This window comes from Bufo gargarizans, chromosome 3 (assembly GCF_014858855.1).
Source record: "Bufo gargarizans isolate SCDJY-AF-19 chromosome 3, ASM1485885v1, whole genome shotgun sequence".
Taxonomy (NCBI): Eukaryota; Metazoa; Chordata; class Amphibia; order Anura; family Bufonidae; genus Bufo; species Bufo gargarizans.
In genome coordinates this window covers 247,114,773-247,135,627 of record NC_058082.1, presented here as the reverse complement: position 1 = coordinate 247,135,627, position 20,855 = coordinate 247,114,773, and the positions used below count along the sequence as shown (strand labels likewise).

The 20,855-nt window shown below is 38.7% G+C and overlaps 2 protein-coding genes across 9 annotated transcripts in view; both read right to left on the bottom strand.

Moving 5' to 3' along the window:
- The window catches only part of LOC122930980, a 33,865-nt gene extending 18,522 nt beyond the window's left edge, over positions 1 to 15,343 (bottom strand). For both annotated transcript variants that reach the window (XR_006388198.1, XM_044284800.1), the window contains exons 1-3: positions 15,263 to 15,343; positions 11,769 to 11,843; positions 2,067 to 2,135 (exon numbers count right to left, since the gene is read on the bottom strand). Coding sequence is in view for 1 of the 2 variants with exons in the window: in XM_044284800.1 (XP_044140735.1) it covers positions 2,067 to 2,135; positions 11,769 to 11,789 (90 nt within the window). In the remaining variant the exon portion in view is untranslated. The remainder of the gene's footprint in view (positions 1 to 2,066; positions 2,136 to 11,768; positions 11,844 to 15,262) is intronic.
- Positions 1 to 20,855, bottom strand: part of LOC122930979 (ABI family member 3 binding protein) — a 407,440-nt gene that overhangs the window by 168,329 nt on the left and 218,256 nt on the right. For all 7 annotated transcript variants that reach the window (XM_044284793.1, XM_044284797.1, XM_044284795.1 and 4 more), the window contains exon 10: positions 15,698 to 15,769. In XM_044284793.1, the coding sequence (XP_044140728.1) occupies positions 15,698 to 15,769 (72 nt within the window). The remainder of the gene's footprint in view (positions 1 to 15,697; positions 15,770 to 20,855) is intronic.

The following is a 20,855-nucleotide window of genomic DNA, read 5'->3' as shown; positions in this document are numbered from 1 at the left end:
CTCTGGTCCTGACTATTTTCCAGGGATCTTTAGGGTTAGTAGGGCCCAAGGTTCCTGTGTATGAGCCCTCCTACCATCTGGGTCCGCTCATACGATTAGGAGTAAGGGAGAGGTTTAGGGATGCATTATGAGGTTCCCTACTCCCTTTCCCCGGTGTCTTGGCCTAGTTGCTATTCCATTCCCATCATGACAACAGCATCCACTATTCACAATTGATGATTGTCAAATCTTATCTACTCCCTCCTGGTCACAGAGAATGCTTAGAAAACTCTCCCGCAGAAGTCAATGGGCTTCTATCCTGTCCATCGTGTCTATTGTGTCTATGGCCTATGTGACTTAACATATTTTAGACCTAGTGGCCAGTGTGAAAACTGCAGGATTTTAAGATTATTTAAAAATAGATAGGGACATGGAAAAAAAAATAATAATAAAAAAAAAAATATGTTTGACAAAAAGTATTTTTCTGATGATATATTCCCTGTAAAGGAATACTTTAATAAATTTAAAATCCAGTTGCAACATGTTTCAGTTTAAATCTTCATAAAATGCTAATGAGTAACTTTGCCTATACATGTCTTTTGCGCTTTGCATTGATTGCTATGTGTTTTCTCTACTTATGATTACAGCTAAATTCTGAATTGTGTTTGCTTATGGCTACAAGAGAACAGTGAATTTTGTAGTTCAGATGAGCTCAACTCCTTTGATTCCTTTCTCACAGCCATAGATTAAAAAAGGCTGCCCCATTTACACAACCGTTTCTATATCACATATGACAACAACTAGTGGCAGTGCAATCACTCAAAATTGTCCGTCATTTCTCTGGCTTTGTGAAGGTAATCATGGTATTTGGAGTCAGAACAAAAAAACTAAACTGAAATCTATTTTGAACCATTATTTAAGAGATTAGATAGTGATAATATTCTAAAATCCACTGCAGACTATAAAAAGTGCTTTAACACTTAAAGGGGTATTCCCATCTGAGTCAATGGGGCATATTGCTAGGAGGTGGGACCCGCACCTACACTGAGAACGGAGCAGGGAAGGTGGTAGCCAGAGGACCCTGGGTTTCACTGGGTCCGGCAACTACCAAGCTCGCTCCCCATAGTACTGAATGGGAGCGCACCACACTTGCGTAGCCACCGCTCTGATTAATTTCTAAGGGGCTCACGGAAATAGACGAGCCGGCCAGTGCAGTGCACCCTCCACAACTCCGTTCTCAGTGTAGGTGCGGGTCCCAGCGATATGCCCCCATTGTTTGAGATGGGAAAACCCCTTAAATTGTTCTAATGTCAACTTTAAGCCTGGTTCAGTAATGGCCTGATGGTGGCGCTAGCTGCATGTGGTCAAGCCATGTCTGTCTACCGTAATCTCTGGCTGCATAATTTTGCCATGGGTAGGAATGGATTGGCCACATGGGCCAGCACACAGTTGGGCCATACACTTAGGTAGCAAATTGTTTCAGCTTAATTTAACTATAATAGCCAAACCTGTGATTTTAAACAAAAAATCCTGTGAATCCTCATGATCAAATATTTAAGATTATTTGTCTTTAATGAACAATAAAAATTACCAGATACAATCTGGGAGACAGTCATCTCATTAGGCACGTAATTAGCCAGTCTCTCATCTGCTACAAGAAATAATCAGAGTTTTAGCATTATGTATTGATTATGATGATGGAATGGGTTAGGCTAGGTTCACATCACTGTGCTTTTCTAGTAAAGTAATAGAAAATTTAAAAAAAGCAAAACTAAAGTATCAGATCTGGCATATGCCAGACACCAGCAGTGCCGGATAGATCCCATTGACTATAATTGGGTCTGTTGGGTTTTCTGTTACGGTTTTGTAAACCCAGCCTATGATGGGAAATATGACATCAAAAAGTAAATCAGGGTGACGCTACTGCAAGCATGCACTGCCAGAATGGAGATGATTTTACGCCCTTTACAAGTGAAAGGCTCTAACTAGCTCTGAAAAGGAAAAGCTTTTGCTGTAATTACTGAAGCAAGACACAGCGTGGAAGCAGCTAAATTCTGCAGTGAATTGCTTATGTAGTCTTTATTTACCAAGAGCAGTCTCTGGTTGCAGAGAGGGGAGTTCCTTTGGAAATGGAGATGGTGAAATTGTAGGAGATACTGTTAGAAGAAATATTAGAAGTCTTAGGAAAGAGATAGGAAAGTATACTTGTACAATATTAATAAATATACAAATGCTATCGAACAGCAGGCTTATGAAATTCAGGAATAGCACAGCGCATTTTAACAGGTGACACATGTCACCATATTGGTAAATGTAATAATTTTCATAAATATGGCCAATAAAATTACTACCTTTTTTATAGCCTCAGCTTTACCTGGCTTCTAATATACCTGTTACTTAATAAAATATGTAGTTAACATTGTTTGTAAATATTCATTCATACCATTATGGAAGGTTAGCGATCAATGGGGAATATTTATTATATGGGACCCGCACCTATCTTTAGGGCTGCAAAGTGAAGGAGGATGCAGCCCGCATACGCAGCCACAGCTCCATTCACTTCTATCAGGCTGACGGAAACAGCCGACCCAGCGCTCGCCTATTTTTGGCGCTCCCATAGGAATGAATGCGCGGTGCACCCTCATTCACTTTGCAGGCTCCATTCTAAAGATATGTGGGGGTCCCAGAGGTGGGACGTGCAATTATCAGACACTGGGGCTAAATCCTAGTGATATGTCCCCAATGTCTGAGGTGAGACAACCCCTTTAATACTGTCTTTCTCTGAGTGAAGCAAGTGACAGATTTTATTTTGATATGGGGTAAAAACAATGCCCGGTCACTCCAGTGGAAACAGGGACTGATGTGCATTAAGATATTATTTATACACATGTAAAATATATTAGTGCTATTAAAACACTTTAGGTAGGATGTCTTTCTTTATATAAGACAAGTGACATTTTTTAGCTTCTCAATAGATATTTATTATCCTTCTGAAGATATTTATTATCCTTCTAAAGTATAACAAACTAGCTCTCCTACTATGTAAAAAGAAATTTATCACCAGTCCGCAAAAATGCTGTGCTGCAGGTCCGAGAAGTTGGGGTCTTATCTGAACTAAGTCCGTGGTTAGACCCTGCGTGACTGCATGTGAACGTGGATCTCCGTCAGAACAAATTCAACCAGCTACGGAGGATATCAGATACACGCCTTGGCTTACATAGCGCTGTGTAAGTATAATCTGTGCAGTGCAGGCTAAATAGCCGTACCGACTTACACTATCTTAACTTTTATTAGTTGCAGGATATCCATATAAAGGATATTTGCAGCCCCCGGTTCTCTTTCAAAAAGGAGAAGGAAGAAAGAAAAAAACGTTTGTATACTGGCCTTGATGACTTGCGCGGTCCGAACTCTATATTTATATTAGCTCTCCTACTGTCTTCTTGCCCTCTTGTACTGTATCACTGAGTGGCACACCACTGTGTTTCCAACATTGTATTGTTGCCACTGCCAATTGTCAGCTTAGAAAACACTGAACCCACAGAGAGGCCTCAGGTTTGAAGGACTCAAGAAGTGATTCTTCCTTAACCCATTAATGACCACTAATATGCCTCTTTACAGCAGTCAGTAAGGGCCTTTCTGCAGTGTTGCACTTTACAGCAATGTAGAAACATGGTGGAATTGGAGATATTGTAGCTGTATAAATAGTGCTGTGCATACAATAGAGGTAGTAACACCATGGTAATTAGGTGTCTGTTTATGTGCTGCTGGGTTTAGCTAATGGTTTTGATATGCAATTCTTTCTTACTACATCCAATATACCTAATTAATTAGTAAATAACTGATAGATATAATAATGATATAATTTCAAACTACAGCACAAAGTGCCACAATCAAAACGTAATTCATGGCAAAAGACTGAAGATAGCAATATACACTCTAAGCCTTTGTGGGGCAGGTATAGGGGGTTGGGCTGTTTTCTCAATTAACCTAGGTAATACAGAATTACTTAAAATGAATATTACTGTTCTCCCTGTGTTTGCATGGGTTTCCTCTGGGCACTCCGTTTTCTCCCACACTCCAAAGACATACTGATAGGGAACTTAGACTGTGAGCCCCATTGGGGACAGTTGGATGCTAATGTCTGTAAAGCGCTGCGGAATATAGTAGCGCTATATAAGTGTATAAAATAAATAAATAAAGCAGCCAAATACAAAGAGCCTCGCAGCATCCAAACAAATTGTATCGTACAGCACCCAGGCCTAGTGCACTGAAAGTTCTTGTCTGCATCCCTGGTGATATAGACTACCAAATGGGCTACTGTCTGTATTTCTGGTGGTCTATAGCAGTGAAGGTTTTGTCTGTATTCCTGGTAGTCTTATATCCCATTTCTGTGCATGCATTTTTACCTGCCTCTAATAATGTGATTTCTCCAACTAGCTTGCCTACAACCTTCACAACAGTTTGGCAGAACTGCCAATAAAAAAAGCAAAAGGGCACACAACTAAAGAAACCATTAGAAATGCCTGCACTCATGCAATACTGTCATCTGCCATCCAGAGGCTGAATATTGGTGGGTAGTGGCTTGGCAGGTTACTTATATTACAATTTCTGAGTGGTAGACACATTAAAGTACAGTAAAATAATAATATAGCATACTGCCAACTCTTACTGAACTTAGTTGCATATTGACAAGAGGCTACCATAGTCAACTGGATTCCAGTGTTTTTTTTAGTTCAGTTCTAGACATTAACTACTTATTCTGTACAGTAACACATTTTCTTATAAGAACAGATTTTATGGCTATGTAGTACAGTATATTTACAATGGAAAGCTTTGCTTGGAGGGAATATTCCTAGGAGAATAGTAGGTTGGATAGAGATAAGATCATACTAGTTGAATTTCTTTTGGCATGGGGACAAAATATACTTGCAGGAAATCTCCAGTAATCAGTTTAAATAATATGGCAGTTGATATCAACAAATAAAGGCAAATTGTTTTAATTAGAACGTCTTTATATATACAAAATAAGTTAACAATGTTAGATTCCAGGCTACGTTTGGAGGAGCCAAACAGACAATAAAACAGACAACATCATGCAGTAATGCAAGATCTAATTTCTTCTCTGGGAAGTGAACTGTATTTTAAGGGTATTTTAAAGTACTGATTGGTTATGTACCCTTTAATTCTGTTTAATTTTTGTAAATGTAGTGGGTTAGAGATAGTACCCATCCCCCATTGGGCTGATAAGTACATATTCCTGAGTGATCTCAGAGACATGCGTGATGCACACTTGAGGAGGTGATGGGAATAACTGTGGTCTGCACTAACAATTAATTGGGATATTACCAGGCACTTCATCCTAGGTAGGTATTGATTTGCCCTAACTATTCTACACCCTGGGGTGTTGGTCATGTGTTATAACTTGGTAGACAGCCATGTGTTGTAGCATGATCGACCCGATCCCTACCACATATTTTGGCTAGTGATGTTCATTTACCTTTTATTATTTAGTATATGATTTGTTTGTGTTATCGTATATTTAATCACACTTAGTAAATATATTTATTCATTAGGCCTGCGTAAGCTTATTATTCAAAAATCTTTTGAATTAATGTTACGTTACATGAACATATGGGATGGTTAATAGATCATTTATAATAATATGAGAAAAAATATGGAGATTTTATGGTCCTAGCCTTGTAGGTGAGGGACTGGAATATAATAATCAAGCTTTCCACCATACTCTAAAATTGCTTCAAATAACATATGAATTTTGGATTTGTTTTAAGGTGTGCGTCTGTGTTACAGAGGGTTGCATACTATTTTCTATAATAATATATATTTTTTATAATATAATATTTTCAAAAGGACAATTATATAAATATGTTTTTCAATGCACAGTTTATCTTCACTATGATACTGCAAAGCCTTCCACATGTTACCTGTTAAGAATATGTGCACTTTTTAAAATAAATTTGCTAGACTAATTTTTGAGGCAGTACCACTTTGTAACAGCTTTAGGCTACTTTCACACTAGCGTTCGTCGGTCCGCTCGTGAGCTCCGTTTGAAGGGGCTCACGAGCGGACCCGAACGCAGCCGTCCAGCCCTGATGCAGTCTGAATGGAGCGGATCCGCTCAGACTGCATCAGTCTGGCGGCGTTCAGCCTCCGCTCCGCTCGCCTCCGCACGGACCGGCGGACAGCTGAACGCTGCTTGCAGCGTTCGGGTGTCCGCCTGGCCGTGCGGATCCGTCCAGACTTACAATGTAAGTCAATGGGGACGGATCCGTTTGAAGATGCCACAATTTGGCTCAATCTTCAGGCGGATCCGTCCCCCATTGACTTTACATTGAAAGTCTGGACGGATCCGTACGAGGCTATTTTCACACTTAGCTGTTATATGCTAAAATAATGCAGACGGATCCGTTCTGAACGGAGCCTCCGTCTGCATTATTATGATCGGATCTGTTCAGAACGGATCCGATCGAACGCTAGTGTGAAAGTAGCCTTACTATTTAAATGTCACACAACATTACCTCCCTTTACATACTGCATTTTAAATTAAATCAAAACTTGGTATGGTCAACAACTGGACTACTACAGTTGTTTTTTATATTTGTCCAGATACATCCCTTATGGATTATGCAACAAGGATTTGTTGATGAACACACTAAAACTTATGTTCTAGTAATAAAACTGTGCGTCTAGCCAAAATAAAGTAGCTAGTAAGTGGCCATTTGTATTTAAACTGAAAAATTAACCAACTTCCTGATTTTAAAGTAACTAAAAATTTTCATTTCAGCTATAGGCCAAACTTATTTTTGACATATAATTAATACTGCAAAGATGCCTGTAGTTTAATGTTGACCAGTGTCCTAATAGGTCTATTTTGAACACTGGTCAACATTAAACTACAGGTATCTTTTCAGCATGTATTATATGTCAAAAATAAGTTTGGCCTATAGCTAAAATGACAAATTTTTGTTGCCTTCAGAATTGTACTAAATTTGAATCAACTTTTGTAAGATAATAGCTACACAACACTGACGAGGACAGTAAATAGCCTCAAGAGTAAATCCTTTGTCTATAGAAGAGATTTCAATTTCTTTATAATTTTGACATTACATCAGAGGAACCCTATTTGCTCTGTTTAGTCTTATTTCAAAGTTCATATTTTAAAGTAGATTTCCAGTAAAATGTAATTACCGGCAAATGCCTTAGTTGGATGTTAAGCATACATATTCAGAATGCAATAAAATAAACAAAGCTAATACTCAATCATATCAAGGTTATTCTGGTTTGGAAAACTATTGTTGGCGGCAAAAAGAGAGAAAATGGGAAAGCATGCCTATTCTCTTTAGAAGAAAAACAAAAAGTGAGTCAAAGTTACACCAAATAATTTAATGACAGTCCAGGTTTGCCTCTCCTGCTCAATGTTCACGCTATTTAATGTATAGAGATGTCTTGCAAACCAGGTTAGAGTATACCTATTTCAAATCACACATTCACAGTGATTTTATATATATTTCCCAAGCAGACTAAAAAACATATTAAAAGTTCTATGATTATTTCTGTGATCCATTTTTATTGTCACAGATCAGAGTACTCATAAAATATGTGGGTGCGGTCCTAACAAAAGTCCTCTTAAACAACACCACCCTGGACATTTACAGAATGCCACAACATCTCTCTCTAACAACTTTCTGGTCTTTAAAAGAATAAAAAAATGCATATTTCAAATAAAATTCATTGACCTACAATATAATGCAATGAAACAAAAAAAATAATCTAAAATATTTAATCTCTTTGTTGGAAACCATTAGTCGTTTATTATAACAAAATGTATAGTCTGTGCCCAAGCAACCAACTGAAAATGCAAGAGGTTTACTTGACATTTACTTATATCCATGTGTGAGTTAATTATATGCAACTAGATTTATCAAGTGGGAAGTATTAATGTTCTTATTCAACAATGTATCTATCATGCTGCATAATGACAAGCAGCAATATACACTATACTTTAGAAACATAGAAACATAGAATGTGTCGGCAGATGAGAACCATTTGGCCCATCTAGTCTGCCCAATATACTAAATACTATGGATAGCCCCTGGCCCTATCTTATATGAAGGATGGCCTTATGCCTATCCCATGCATGCTTAAACTCCTCCACTGTATTTGCAGCTACCACTTCTGCAGGAAGGCTATTCCATGCATCCACTACTCTCTCAGTAAAGTAATACTTCCCGATATTACTTTTAGACCTTTGCCCCTCTAATTTAAAAGCGAGAGCATACATATCGGATATAGCAGACTTTTTTATTATTTTATTTTACTTTTGAAATGAAGATTTATGAAACATTTAGATACAGACAAACTAAATGGTATTATGTAAAATGGTATAAAAGTGCTAATACATTTGATATATTGAATATTATGTCTCTACACCTTCACAGATGCAAAGAAGTGAATAAGTAGAGTTTTATCTCTTGCAGAAGAAAGTATGTGTTAAGCCTATATACCATCCAATGAGTTTTTTAAACAGGCTTTTGCTTCACAAATGTTTGATAAATTGGGTGAAAATTATAGCAACATAAACTTCAAAAATTTTCCTTATGATAAATTCCTCCAAATGCACGTCCATACTTTGTGTGGTTTATATCTTAAGATTTAGGGTACTTTCACACTTGCGTTTTTCTTTTCCGGCATAGAGTTCCGTCACAGGAGCTCTATACCGGAAAAAACTGATCAGTTTTATCCCCATGCATTCTGAATGGAGAGTAATCCATTCAGTTTGCATCAGGATGTCTTCAGTTCAGTCGTTTTGACTGATCAGGCAAAAGAGAAAACCGCAGCATTCTACGATTTTCTCTCCGGCCCAAAAAACTGAATACATGCCTGAACGCCGGATCCGGCATTTTTTCCCATAGGAATGCATTAGCGCCGGATTCGGCATTCAGAATACCGGAATGCCGGATCCGTCATTCCGGCATGCGCATGCGCAGATCGGCAAAAATGTGAAAAAATTTACAAGACGGATCCGTCTGTCCGCATGACAAGCGGAGAGACGGATCCGTCCTTGCAATGCATTTGTGAGACGGATCCGCATCCGGCTCCGTCTCACAAATGCTTTCAGTCAGCGGCAGATCGGCGGATCCAGCGGCCAGTTCCGACGACGGAACTGCCCGCCGGATCACACTGCCGCAAGTGTGAAAGTAGCCTAAGGCTACTTTTATACCTGCGTTAGGTGCGGCTCCGTCTGGTATCTGCACAGACGGATCCGCACCTATAATGCAAACGATTATATCCGTTCAGAACAGATCTGTTTGCATTACCATCAGGGCCGTCTTTAATATTGATTGGACCCTGGGCAAAAATGTACTTGGGCCCCCTGGATCCCGCCTTCCCACACCTTAGCAGGCAATCACGCCCTCCACCACAACACACACACAAAATCCACACATCTGGTAGAGTCCAGTGAATGACTGTAAATACTTCCAGTTCTGAAGACTCCAGCGGCTCAGGATCAGTGCTCTGGGCTGGAAGTGGGCACCTCTCTGCAGGGAGGAGAACGTGGCTCGGCTCACCCTAGTGTTACAGTGCACCCCAGCACCCCACAGTATGCACTATAGCACCCTATAGTATACAGCACCACACAGTATGCAGTTTAGCACCCTATAGTATACAGCACCAAACAGTATGCAGCACCCCACACTATACAGTACCCCACAGTATATAGTAGAGCAGTATAGCAACCCACAGTATACAGCACCCCAAACAATACACGATACAGCCCCCCACACTATACAGTACAGCAGTATAGCACTCCACACTATACCGCACCCTCAGTATACATTATACAGACCCCCACAGTATACAGTACAGCAGTATAGCCCCCCCACTATACAGCCCCCCCCACTATACAGGCCCCCACAGTATACAGGCCCCCACACTATACAGCCCCCCCACACAGTATACAGGCCCCCACACAGTATACAGGCCCCCACAGTATACAGCCCACCACACAGTATACAGACCACCACACAGTATACAACCCACCACACAGTATACAGCCCCCACACAGTATACAGCCCACCACACAGTATACAGCCCCCACACAGTATACAGCACCCCACTATACAGTAGTTTACAGTATATTAACATAACAGCCCCTGTCACCTTTTTCTGATATAATCTTCACACAAAAAAGCTCCACAGTTAACTTCTGCAACACTCAGTAGGACCTGTGATGACCTTATAGCCATGTGACCAGTAATTGCTAGGTTACTGGTCACATGGTGATGATGTCATTAAGGTCCTAAATCACAACTTTAACACAGTACGATCATGATGCCTGGACTCCTGGTAAAGCTGACAGCCTGACACCCGGGGCAGTAGCTAGCAGGGCTCAAGGGGCAGCTGCCTTGGGCCCCCCAGGAGCAACTGGGCCCAGGGCAGCTGCCCCTTTTGCCCCTTGGTAAAGACGGCCCTGATTACCATTAACAAAAAAAAAATATATATATATTTTCTTTTTGTTCATGATAATGCAAACGGATCCGTTTTGACTTACACTGAAAGTCAATGGGAGACGGATCCATTTTTAATTGCACCATATTGTGTCAGTGAAAATGGATCCATCCCCATTGACTTACATTGTGTGTCAGGACGGATCCGTTTGGCTCTGCATCGTCAGGCAGACATCAAAACGCTGCAGGCAGAGTTTTGGTGTCCGCCTCCAGAGCGGAATGGAGGCAGAACGGAGGCAAACTGATGCATTCTGAACGTATCCTTATCCATTCAGAATGAATTGGGGCTAAACTGATCCGTTTTTGGCTGCTTGTGAGAGCCTTGAAACGGATCTGACAAGCGGACCCAGAAACGCCAGTGTGAAAGTAGCCTTAAGTGTAACCTACTAACTTATTGTTTTCTTGAAAGAAATATTTGCAACATGGCCTTCTTTCAGAATAAAGTTCAACGATGAGCTTTAAAGTACTCTTCCCAACAACATAGATATTTTTTTTTGTTCTGAGGGCAATGTCATATCATCCTCATTTCCAAAAGTCATGTTTTGCCAATGTTAATATGCAAAAAATACACAAAAATCAAATTAAACTGAAAAGCAGAACCCACTTGTGTAACAGTATATTTAATGGTATAATCTATAGTGGTAGCAGTGTACAAAGACATCAAGATCTATATTACCCAATATATCCCTTGGAGGATCCACAGTAAGGACAGGTTCCAATGTTGCTATGCCTGCAGACTCATTTTGTGTGCCTTCTGATTCTCTTACAACTAATGACAATTTATAAGGCAATATAAATAGAAAATTAGAAAAAAATGTTTGTTTAAGCAATGACTAAAGTAAATTGAGCAGTTAAAATTATATATAACAGTATCAAATGTTTTTAATGCAAAAGCACATTAGCCTGTTCCCCCTTTTTTAAGTACTCCACATATCTCATATTAGCAGCTGACTCCAAATGTACTTATTGCATATTCTATTATCCCACCCCACATGTATTAATGTTACAACAAGGACGTTCAAATCACTACCAAGATTTAGAATAAAAAAGGACATGAATACTGTGTCATGAAATGTAAATATAAGTAAAGGACAAAAGAGAAAATAAAAAGTCCCTGAAATGATTTTTAAAAAATTACAAGAATGGCAAGATATATTACATAATGCATACAACTATATGAATATCTTCCATGATATCCAGAACCAATTTTTATATCCAAAATTATTTCTATAGAAGCAAGAGAGTTGTACAATAATATATTACCCAATGAAGAAGTGTGTTCATCTGTGGCAGAAGATTCAATGGGTATATTAGTTACTTGGAAAAAAGGATGAGTTACTGTGGGTACAAATAAAGATCAAGTTGGTGGATTTGCCTGAAACAGGCGACAACAAATGATTGCCATGGAGAAACTGATGAGGTAATGATGTATACTAACACTAATTCAAGGATATTAGACAACTTGCATACATGCATGTGGTGCATGGCAGCAGCCAAATTAAATGTTAAAACATAGGACAAGCTATTGTTATCTACATTTGCTTTTTCTTTGTAGATTCAAAAGTGGAGAATGCATTAACCTTTACAAATACAATATAAATAGTCCAATCATTTAACTTTACTGGACTCTACTGTAAGGTTATACTGTTTATGCAGACAGGTTTTAAAGCATGCAAACAGGAATAATGCATGGAAAGCATGAGAAAATCACAAGTCTAGCAATAAAGGTACAACTAATGGTGTAATGATAGAGCTAATTATATTGACTAAAGAGCGGGCACTGACTTCTGTGTGGTTTAAAAACTCAATGAGGATCTATCTAGATGGACCTATCTAAATGGAAAATAAGGATTGTTCGATATTTTCTGTGCCAATGACAATCAGAAAAGACTAAAATGAAATCACAGAAATATCAGTGATGACAGTTTTTCCCAGCTGAAACGAGTTATTGATGGAATATTCTAAGACACATTGGTTTGATTGTGGCTGGATGCTAAAATAATTTTTATACACAGTGTTTAATTAAGTTTATACATTGTGGTTAGAAATGTGTTATTTAATGGCCCCTCACAATACAATCCTTTAGTATTGCTATAATGAGCAAATAGAGAAAAACCTAATTTTATAGGATTTTATTCTGCCACAAATGCCATTTCATGTTTAAAGGCATTCTCACACCCAATAACTTTTGAACAATTCCTAAAGCATACAATTATACACACTGTAATGCCATTATACAGGGTGATAAAAAAAATAGTGCAAAATTATAGCCTCAGTATTCATAATTGAAAGAATGTAAAACTATATACTACAAATGTTCGCTGTGAGCTACACTGGTGACACGTCAGATGTCTAGGTGATCGTCCAGTTCTGTCCAGACGTGTGCCAGCATATGGTATCTTTGGATATGGTCCTCACTTTTTCACTGATGCATCATCTCAAGTCATTCAGATCCTGTGGCTGGAGGGCAGACACACTGATTTCTTGAAAGAAGTCGTAGGTTATTAGATATGGTGATCGTGGAGGCCAGCACAACATTGGTGAATCGATTATTCTGGAGCAGCTGATCCAATGTTCCGGTGGAGTTTCATTCAGGTATCATTGAACATCTAATTGGAGAGGAAGAGCACCATCCTGCTCATAGACTACATTTGGCAGATCTTCCTCTATGATGGCATAAGCCATTCCCTTATACCTCCAGGTATAAGTGGTCAGTGACGGTATCCTCGGCATAAAAGAAGGGACAATAGACTTTGTGCAGGCTCATTGCACAGAACACGTTTACCTTGGGTGAGTTCCTCATGTGCTTGATAAGGGCATGTGGATTTTATGAGCCCCAGATTATAAAGTTGTGGCAATTGACCTTCCCACTGAGGTGAAGGGAACCTCATCACTGGTCACCAGCCTGTCAGCAAATTCATCCTCTTCCAATCAGCCTTGTAAGTCAGTGCAAGAGTCACAGTTGTCCAGTTTCAGTTCCTGAAGAATTTGTAATCTGTATGGCTAACAATGCAGACTTTTTCATAAGATACTTCATGGTTTGTGGCACTTTACTAGTCAGCCTGGTTGACTTTCTAAGACTATGCTTGTACATTCCAAAGTATTTGGGCAGCCCGGACTTTTCTCATGACATAAACAATTAACGGTTTCAATTTGCCTAACCTAATGAAAAATGCAGTATCTACGAGGAGCACATTTACCAAATTTATTCTGAAAATTTCCCTGTAATTTCACAACAGACGCTGTTCTTGCAAATTCCAACATGCAAAAAGCTTTTCCTTGCTGTGATGTCGCCATCTTAAACTAACCTGTACAGAAAGCGGCAGATTCATGAAAACTGTCTAAACGAAAACTGTTGCCATAGCAACCAATCATAGCACAGCTTTCATTTTTCAAGAGCGGAACTTGTTTAGTTTAACTACAGGCCTTTACTTTTGCACCATCCTTTTTAAATCACCCTGTATATTTAAAGGGGTTACCCAATAATGCATAATGATGACCTATCCTCAGTATAGGTCATCATTATCACATGGGCGGGGTTCAACTCCCGGCACCCCCGCCGATCAGCTGTTACAGAAGACGCCTCTCATCGGAGAGTGCAAACGGCTCCCAGAAGCTGTCCAAGGACAACGCTGTATATAGTTTAGCAGCCGTGCTCGGTATTGCAGCTCAGCCCCATTCACTTCAACTGTATTCCTACATAGTTGCATTCAAAAATGAAAGGAAGAACACTCTTTTGCTAATGATAATCTATGGGCAAATTAGATGTATACATTTAAAGAATTTCCTGGTTAACTTGTCAGACAGTGTCACATCCTAGCCTAGACAGATGTAGCTGCTGGTACATGTACTAATGGGTAGATCCCAGAGACTTTGCAGCATTCTGAACCCTAGTCATCAGTTTAATAATAATAGTAACTCCTATTACTCCTACTATATTATAAATGGAGATACAATTCAGAGATACACGTAAGATGTAAAAACATTGAAATATGCTTTTTCTGCCTTCCATAAACCAGTTGACCAAGGTAATCAATAATCACCTTTATGATTATCATTGGCGATGATGAACACAGACGGCACACAGAAAATGGGAATACATTTGACTAGGCGTGTAAAAGTATTGGGACTTTTCATTTTCAAAGGGAGCTGGCCATGGAAAGGAGCAAAGGACTTAAAGGAAATACATAATTATTTGTATAAGTGTTTCTACAATAATTAACAGTGCTGTTGGTTACAATGATGAGTGTATCCTTTCTCATAAGCATGGAGGGTATTACTTTGTCATTGTCAGGTATGTTTACAGTAAATATGCAGTAAGGAAATTAACATTTAAGCACATTGTTTTCTGGAAGCAACAAAGCTGTATATCGACATAAGTTTATAAGGTTATAAGGTCCAAATTGTATGCTGAACAAACAGGAAAGCTTGGGATTTTGAAACAAAAATACAATACAAAGTAGCACTTGCTTTGTAAACTTGCTGGTTGCAATGCGCACAATTAACTTGTAGCCCAAAGCAATGCTTAAATGCTAGAAAGGGGAAGAGAACAATAGCCACATGCAGCACAAGTAATGTGTAAGCTGAGCTTGCTGGCCGCCAAGCTACTGCTAGATCAACAAAGAAGAGAAGTCATGAGAAAATGGAGAAAATTCAAATCCGTGGAATAACAATTCAGTCATGGTTTCCTAGAAAGGCAAGTATGTAAATTGTGCACTGGAAAATATGAACTCAAGTAATAAGGATAATCATGTTACCCATGGTTGCTCTGACCCATTCTAGGGTACCAGTTGATAAATCTGGAGTGAAAGATTCCACAATAGATTGGCTTGCAACTGTTACAGAAAATGTGAAAATGGACACAAAATATTTAGAGAAGATAAAACGAAAACGTTACCAAAGAACTATTAATATTTTAGAGTTCCTGAAAAAGAATTTATTTAAAAAAAAAAACAATATAAAAAGAAAATGTATTATAGAAGGCAATCAATTAAGGATAAAATAAAACAATACTTATTTCTTAAAATAGGTCAGTTATGTAAGTTTGGACATATAATCACGCAATTGATGATTACTTTTTTTAATTACATCTGAAATCAATAAGAAAATTATTTACATGTTTCATTACTTTATTCTTTAGTAAGAATACTTCACTTTTACTTTATTTTTTATTTTTTTATAGAAATCTCTACCTGGTTTGGGATCATCCACAGGAGGTTTTTCTGAAGGTTTGTAGACTGGAGGTGACTCTGTAATTTTAGACACTAAGAAAATAAAAATAAAATCCATATTAAAAATGCATTTCCTTCAATCTTCCGGGCTGTGCAATTCTTGGATGCATGAGTATTTTTCTAGAAAAGAGCAGGATGAACTTATAAATAATAATTGCGCCAAACTCTACAGATAAGAGCTGAAAAGAAACAACTGTCAAAGAAATGAGAACAGTGCAATGAGAACAATGCATCTCGAATTTAGCCAGTTTCTCTAACTTTGTATTTAAAACTTTAGATGGGAAATGTCAGCACAAGGACTTAGTGGCACTAAGAATGGCAACAACGTGTCTATTAACCACTTTTGTGCCCTAGTAAGTATATTTGCACTCGTTTATAGTGCCTTAATAATTAGGATGTTTTTCTTTTAAATAATTTATTAGGTAAAATGATCAAACAAGGGAACAGGTTTACATTTTTCTTTTAAATGCAGGCAGCAACTTTTACAGGATGCAGAAAAACTGAAAACCATGGATAAGGTTCTATAAATTTCACAAAAGGCTTAAACAAATATCTGCACATACTAAAATCACACACCACTCAAATGAAAATGTATGTCACGTACACTGACTGACAAAATGCCTGCCTCCTGGTCACCTGATGGATTAGCACTCAATCACAAAGGTAAAGCCGCTTTGAGCAACTTTTTTCATTGAGCAACCAAATCGTGCAAGCTGTTTTTTTAGCCATGGTTGGGAATCTCAACCATCATGGCAGTCCCACAGTGCCATAGAGATCTATGGGTGCACAAGTCCTGCCTTCCCTGGCTGCACCATAAGTTATGGAAAAGCCACTCTCTACCTCATAGCCTGTAATGGTTTATCTCACCACCAGCTGTAAAGGGGTGCACCATATTCTATGTAGGGCATGCTCCACTAGATTACTCACACTAAGCAGGTCTTAAAGGGCTTCTGTCACTCCACTAAACTCATTTTTTTTTTTTTGGTCTCCCTACAATCCTTATGCTGCGATTTCTTAATATATATAGCTATTACACTGTTTGGTTCAGTAGTTCTATAAAAAAACTGACTTTTATATTATGCAAATTACCTCTCTAGCAGCAGGTAGGGCGGCTACCTGCTGCTAGCAGCCGCATCCTCCATTCATAATGACACCCCCTCCTCATGTTGATTGACAGGGCCAGCGGACGCGCTCGTCCTCTGACTGGCCCTGTCTTCATTTTAAATCTCGCGCCGGTCTTCAGTTGGCGCAGGCGCACTCAGAGGAGGACGCTCGCTCAGCCGCTCCATCCTCAGCGCGCCTGTGCCGATGACGTCACATGTACACCCGGCGCAGGCGCACTGAGGATGGAGCGGCCGAGCGAGCGTCCTCCTCTGAGTGCGCCTGCGCCAACTGAAGACCGGCGCGAGATTTAAAACGCAGACAGGGCCAGTCAGAGGACTAGCGCGTCCGCTGGCCCTGTCAATCAACATGAGGAGGGGGCGTCATTATGAATGGAGGATGCGGCTGCTAGCAGCAGGTAGCCGCCCTACCTGCTGCTAGAGAGGTAATTTGCATAATATAAAAGTCAGTTTTTTGATAGAACTACTGAACCAAACAGTGTAATAGCTATATATTTTAAGAAATCGCAGCATAAGGATTGTAGGGAGACCAAAAAAAAAATAATATGAATTTAGTGGAGTGACAGAAGCCCTTTAATGGAGGCACTTCTACCTTTTGTGCTTGGATGTCACTCAGCAATAATCAGAAACACAGCATTTCTCTTAACGTTAAAAAGTTTAGCAGTAAAAGTAGAAAGTTTGCACACAGAAGAGTTCAGCTTGTAGTAAAAGGAAAAACATCTTGCACTCTAGCATCATACACTTGCTTGAATAAAGGACAACTTGCAAAAGCCAATAATGATGTAATATATATCACACTTCAAGTCACCCCATGTGGAGAACAAGGAAATCACCAGATCTGGGAATGTGTCATCAGAAAATGACCTATTGTTTAAATCAAGTTTTAATTTTAAACATAGTTTTAAAGAATTATTGGTGACGCAAACATTTTTATGGCATTATATAAAAAAATTAAAAAAATCTTAAAATCCTGTAGTATTCACCTTGGCAACTAAACCTAATAATAGGAGAAACTTACTGGTCTGTAGAGATCGCTTTTTAGTAGTAATCTCATTATCATCATAGACAGAATTACGATGACTGATATCAACTGTATATAGATAACATAGTATCCACCATTCACAATAGGTGATTTTCAAAGCTTATCTACTCCGTGCTTGTAAAACGATGTCTGTAAAGGTCACAGAGCATATCTATAAAACTCCCCATAGAGGTCAACAACTCCCCTCCAGTCTATTTTGTCTATGGCTAATGGTGACCACTGTAAATCACATCTTTAAATGCTGTTAACAACGGTTCAGACAAGATGGCCGCCCCCACAATTATGTTCGGGAAATAGAATACAAATTTTACAATCAGAAAATAATAGCACATTAGAAAAAAGGCACATGTGTCTCTATCTGGTTTTAACTGGCCCCCCAAAAAAATATGGGTGACATATTCCCTTTAGGCCCCAGAATAGCCAGACTTCACAACACTGGATGGTTCCTTCTCTTCACAGCAGTCAAGCCATCCAAAGTTCTTTTTTTTACAAACAGGCCTGGCACAGGGAGCTCCCCAAAGCTGATGTTCTCCGTATCCTCCCTGCATGCATGGCCTCACACACAGAGCTATGGCTGATCGAGTAACTGCATGGTCCTAAAGCCAGACAGTTTGCTAACATGTTATAATGCTTATGAAAAAAGAAATCCACTGCATTTAGGAGTTTAAAAAGGCTTAATACTAACACATAAAACACTAATAAACAGCATTTATACAGAACCCCTTTACACACCGTAACTGGAACTGTTTTCTCCTATACTGGCAGCATCGTTGAGACATCTCCCTCCCTTCTACATGCAATTAGAGATTATTGCAAGCAACATGGAACATAATGGCTGCAAGATATATTACTGCCAGTACATTTGTTTTTGGTACCTAGTACAGTAGAGCAGAGCCAGGAAAAATTGGCCATGGAGCTACAGCAAACATTAAAAGGAACATAGTGCAGTATAAAAAATATAAGTAATGGAAAGGCTAATTCCATTGACAAAATCTACATAAAATCTTGAGTAACTTTGCAAATACTTTCCTTGATATTTTTTTCTGCAATACTTAAAGAGGTTCTCCGGGAATTAAGAAAATGAAAATACCTAAATATTACTTTATTATAAATATATTCCCAAATACCTTTAATTAGCTATATTGGTTCATTTTGTCTAGGGAGCAATAATTAGGAGAAATAAAATGGCCGCCATCCTATTAGTTCACACAAAACCTGTCCTATTCACACAGCAGGGCAAGTTACTTCACAACATTGTGGTAAAGAGCTGCCTTATCCTCCTCTCTGCTCTACTTGTCAGGGATTATGATCCTGAATAAAGCTGATAAGATCTTCAGCTGAATCTCTGAAGGAAAGGAGCTCATTAGGAGAAATGAAGTACAGAGAGGATGATAGTACAGACTGTGGTATTGGAGACTGCATACAAGTGCTGCTGCTCATTACTCACATCTCCACCATCTTCTCTGTACTTCAGAGAAGTGACCCATGAACTCCTTCCATGAGATAAAGTGGAAAGCAGTTGGAAAAAGTGTCTCCCTCTCTGGGGTAGTTGACTAATCGTATATACGGTAATATGGTCAAAGAAAAAAATGTAATTAAGTTGTCCTATGAGGGTGAGAACGGTGCAAACGCACCTCTCCCCAAGGTACTGCTGTCAAGCGTAAGAGAAAAATCAAAGGGGTAGTAACAATTAAAACGTGATGTTTATTAATATGACTGTTTTAGTCATATTAATAAACATCACGTTTTAATTGTTACGGTAATATGGTCACCCAATCTTTCGAATGGTTAGCATGTACTACTACACTTTCTCTGTGTAGCCACCGGCAGTTTCCGCTGGCAATAACAGCTGATTTCTGAACTTCTAACCTGCCAAGTCCATAAAGTCAGCCATACATAAAACTCATAATCAAAAACGGCAAAGTATTTGCAAAGTTGTGGAACACGTTGTATAGAATTAGAAATGATTCTAAAGCGGAAATATGTAAACTGATCACTTGCGTAGCCTAGTGAGGGTAATACCACATCAGTCTATCAAATTCCAAAATATCAAGACATCAGTGAATTAATCAGATGTTTAGTAGATGGATGCAAAAACAATTGTCATGCAATACTTGTCAGGCAAATTGATTTGAAAATGAATACTGGCAGGGTAAGCGGTCCAATTCTGATGACTGTTGCTATTATAACAACAAGCAGACTGGAAAACATGTGGAAGTATTATATGAGACAATGTTGGCATCACGTTTTGGAACAAAGATGTGATAGATTTTATGTCATGGATTCTATTAAGGGGTAACGGTCATAGAAATGATCAAAGGATTCAAAGGGCCAAAGGATTTGCATCTAAAATATATAAATGACTCCAAAAATGTAGAAGAAAAAATATTTCATATTCAAAGTTATAATTACCAGTCTCTGTTAGCAGTTGATTTTCATAATACAAGTATATGCAGGGAATCTGCCTTTAGGGTTACTATTGTGGAGCAATTTCATTATACTTTATCAGGGAAGTGCTCATGGCACATCTCTCTAATAAAAAGATCAAAGTTGGCCCTTTAATATAAAATTTAAATGAAAGATAGTAAAAATGTGGCAAACATGACCATTTCAAAATACCATATTTCATTCTCTGCATCCTAAAAAAAAAATTCACAATCAGTAGCAGTAGCATTTATCCCACACTGAAATAGCAACACACAGTTGTCAAGGTTTAACCACAGTTCCTGCATTACAAACTTTCATTAACACAACAACTATTTTATTTACATATAGACATAAATCAATGGCTGCAAAAACTATTCCTAGCACCTCCAACCTTCAACGTTCCCGAACGGTTTCCCTTTAATTCAGGCTGCAGTATAACATATTCCAAAGTAAGTAACAACCTACTTGATGAATTTATCACAAAGACCTAAATGTCAACACCCTCAACGTTTGTGACTTTCGATCAAAA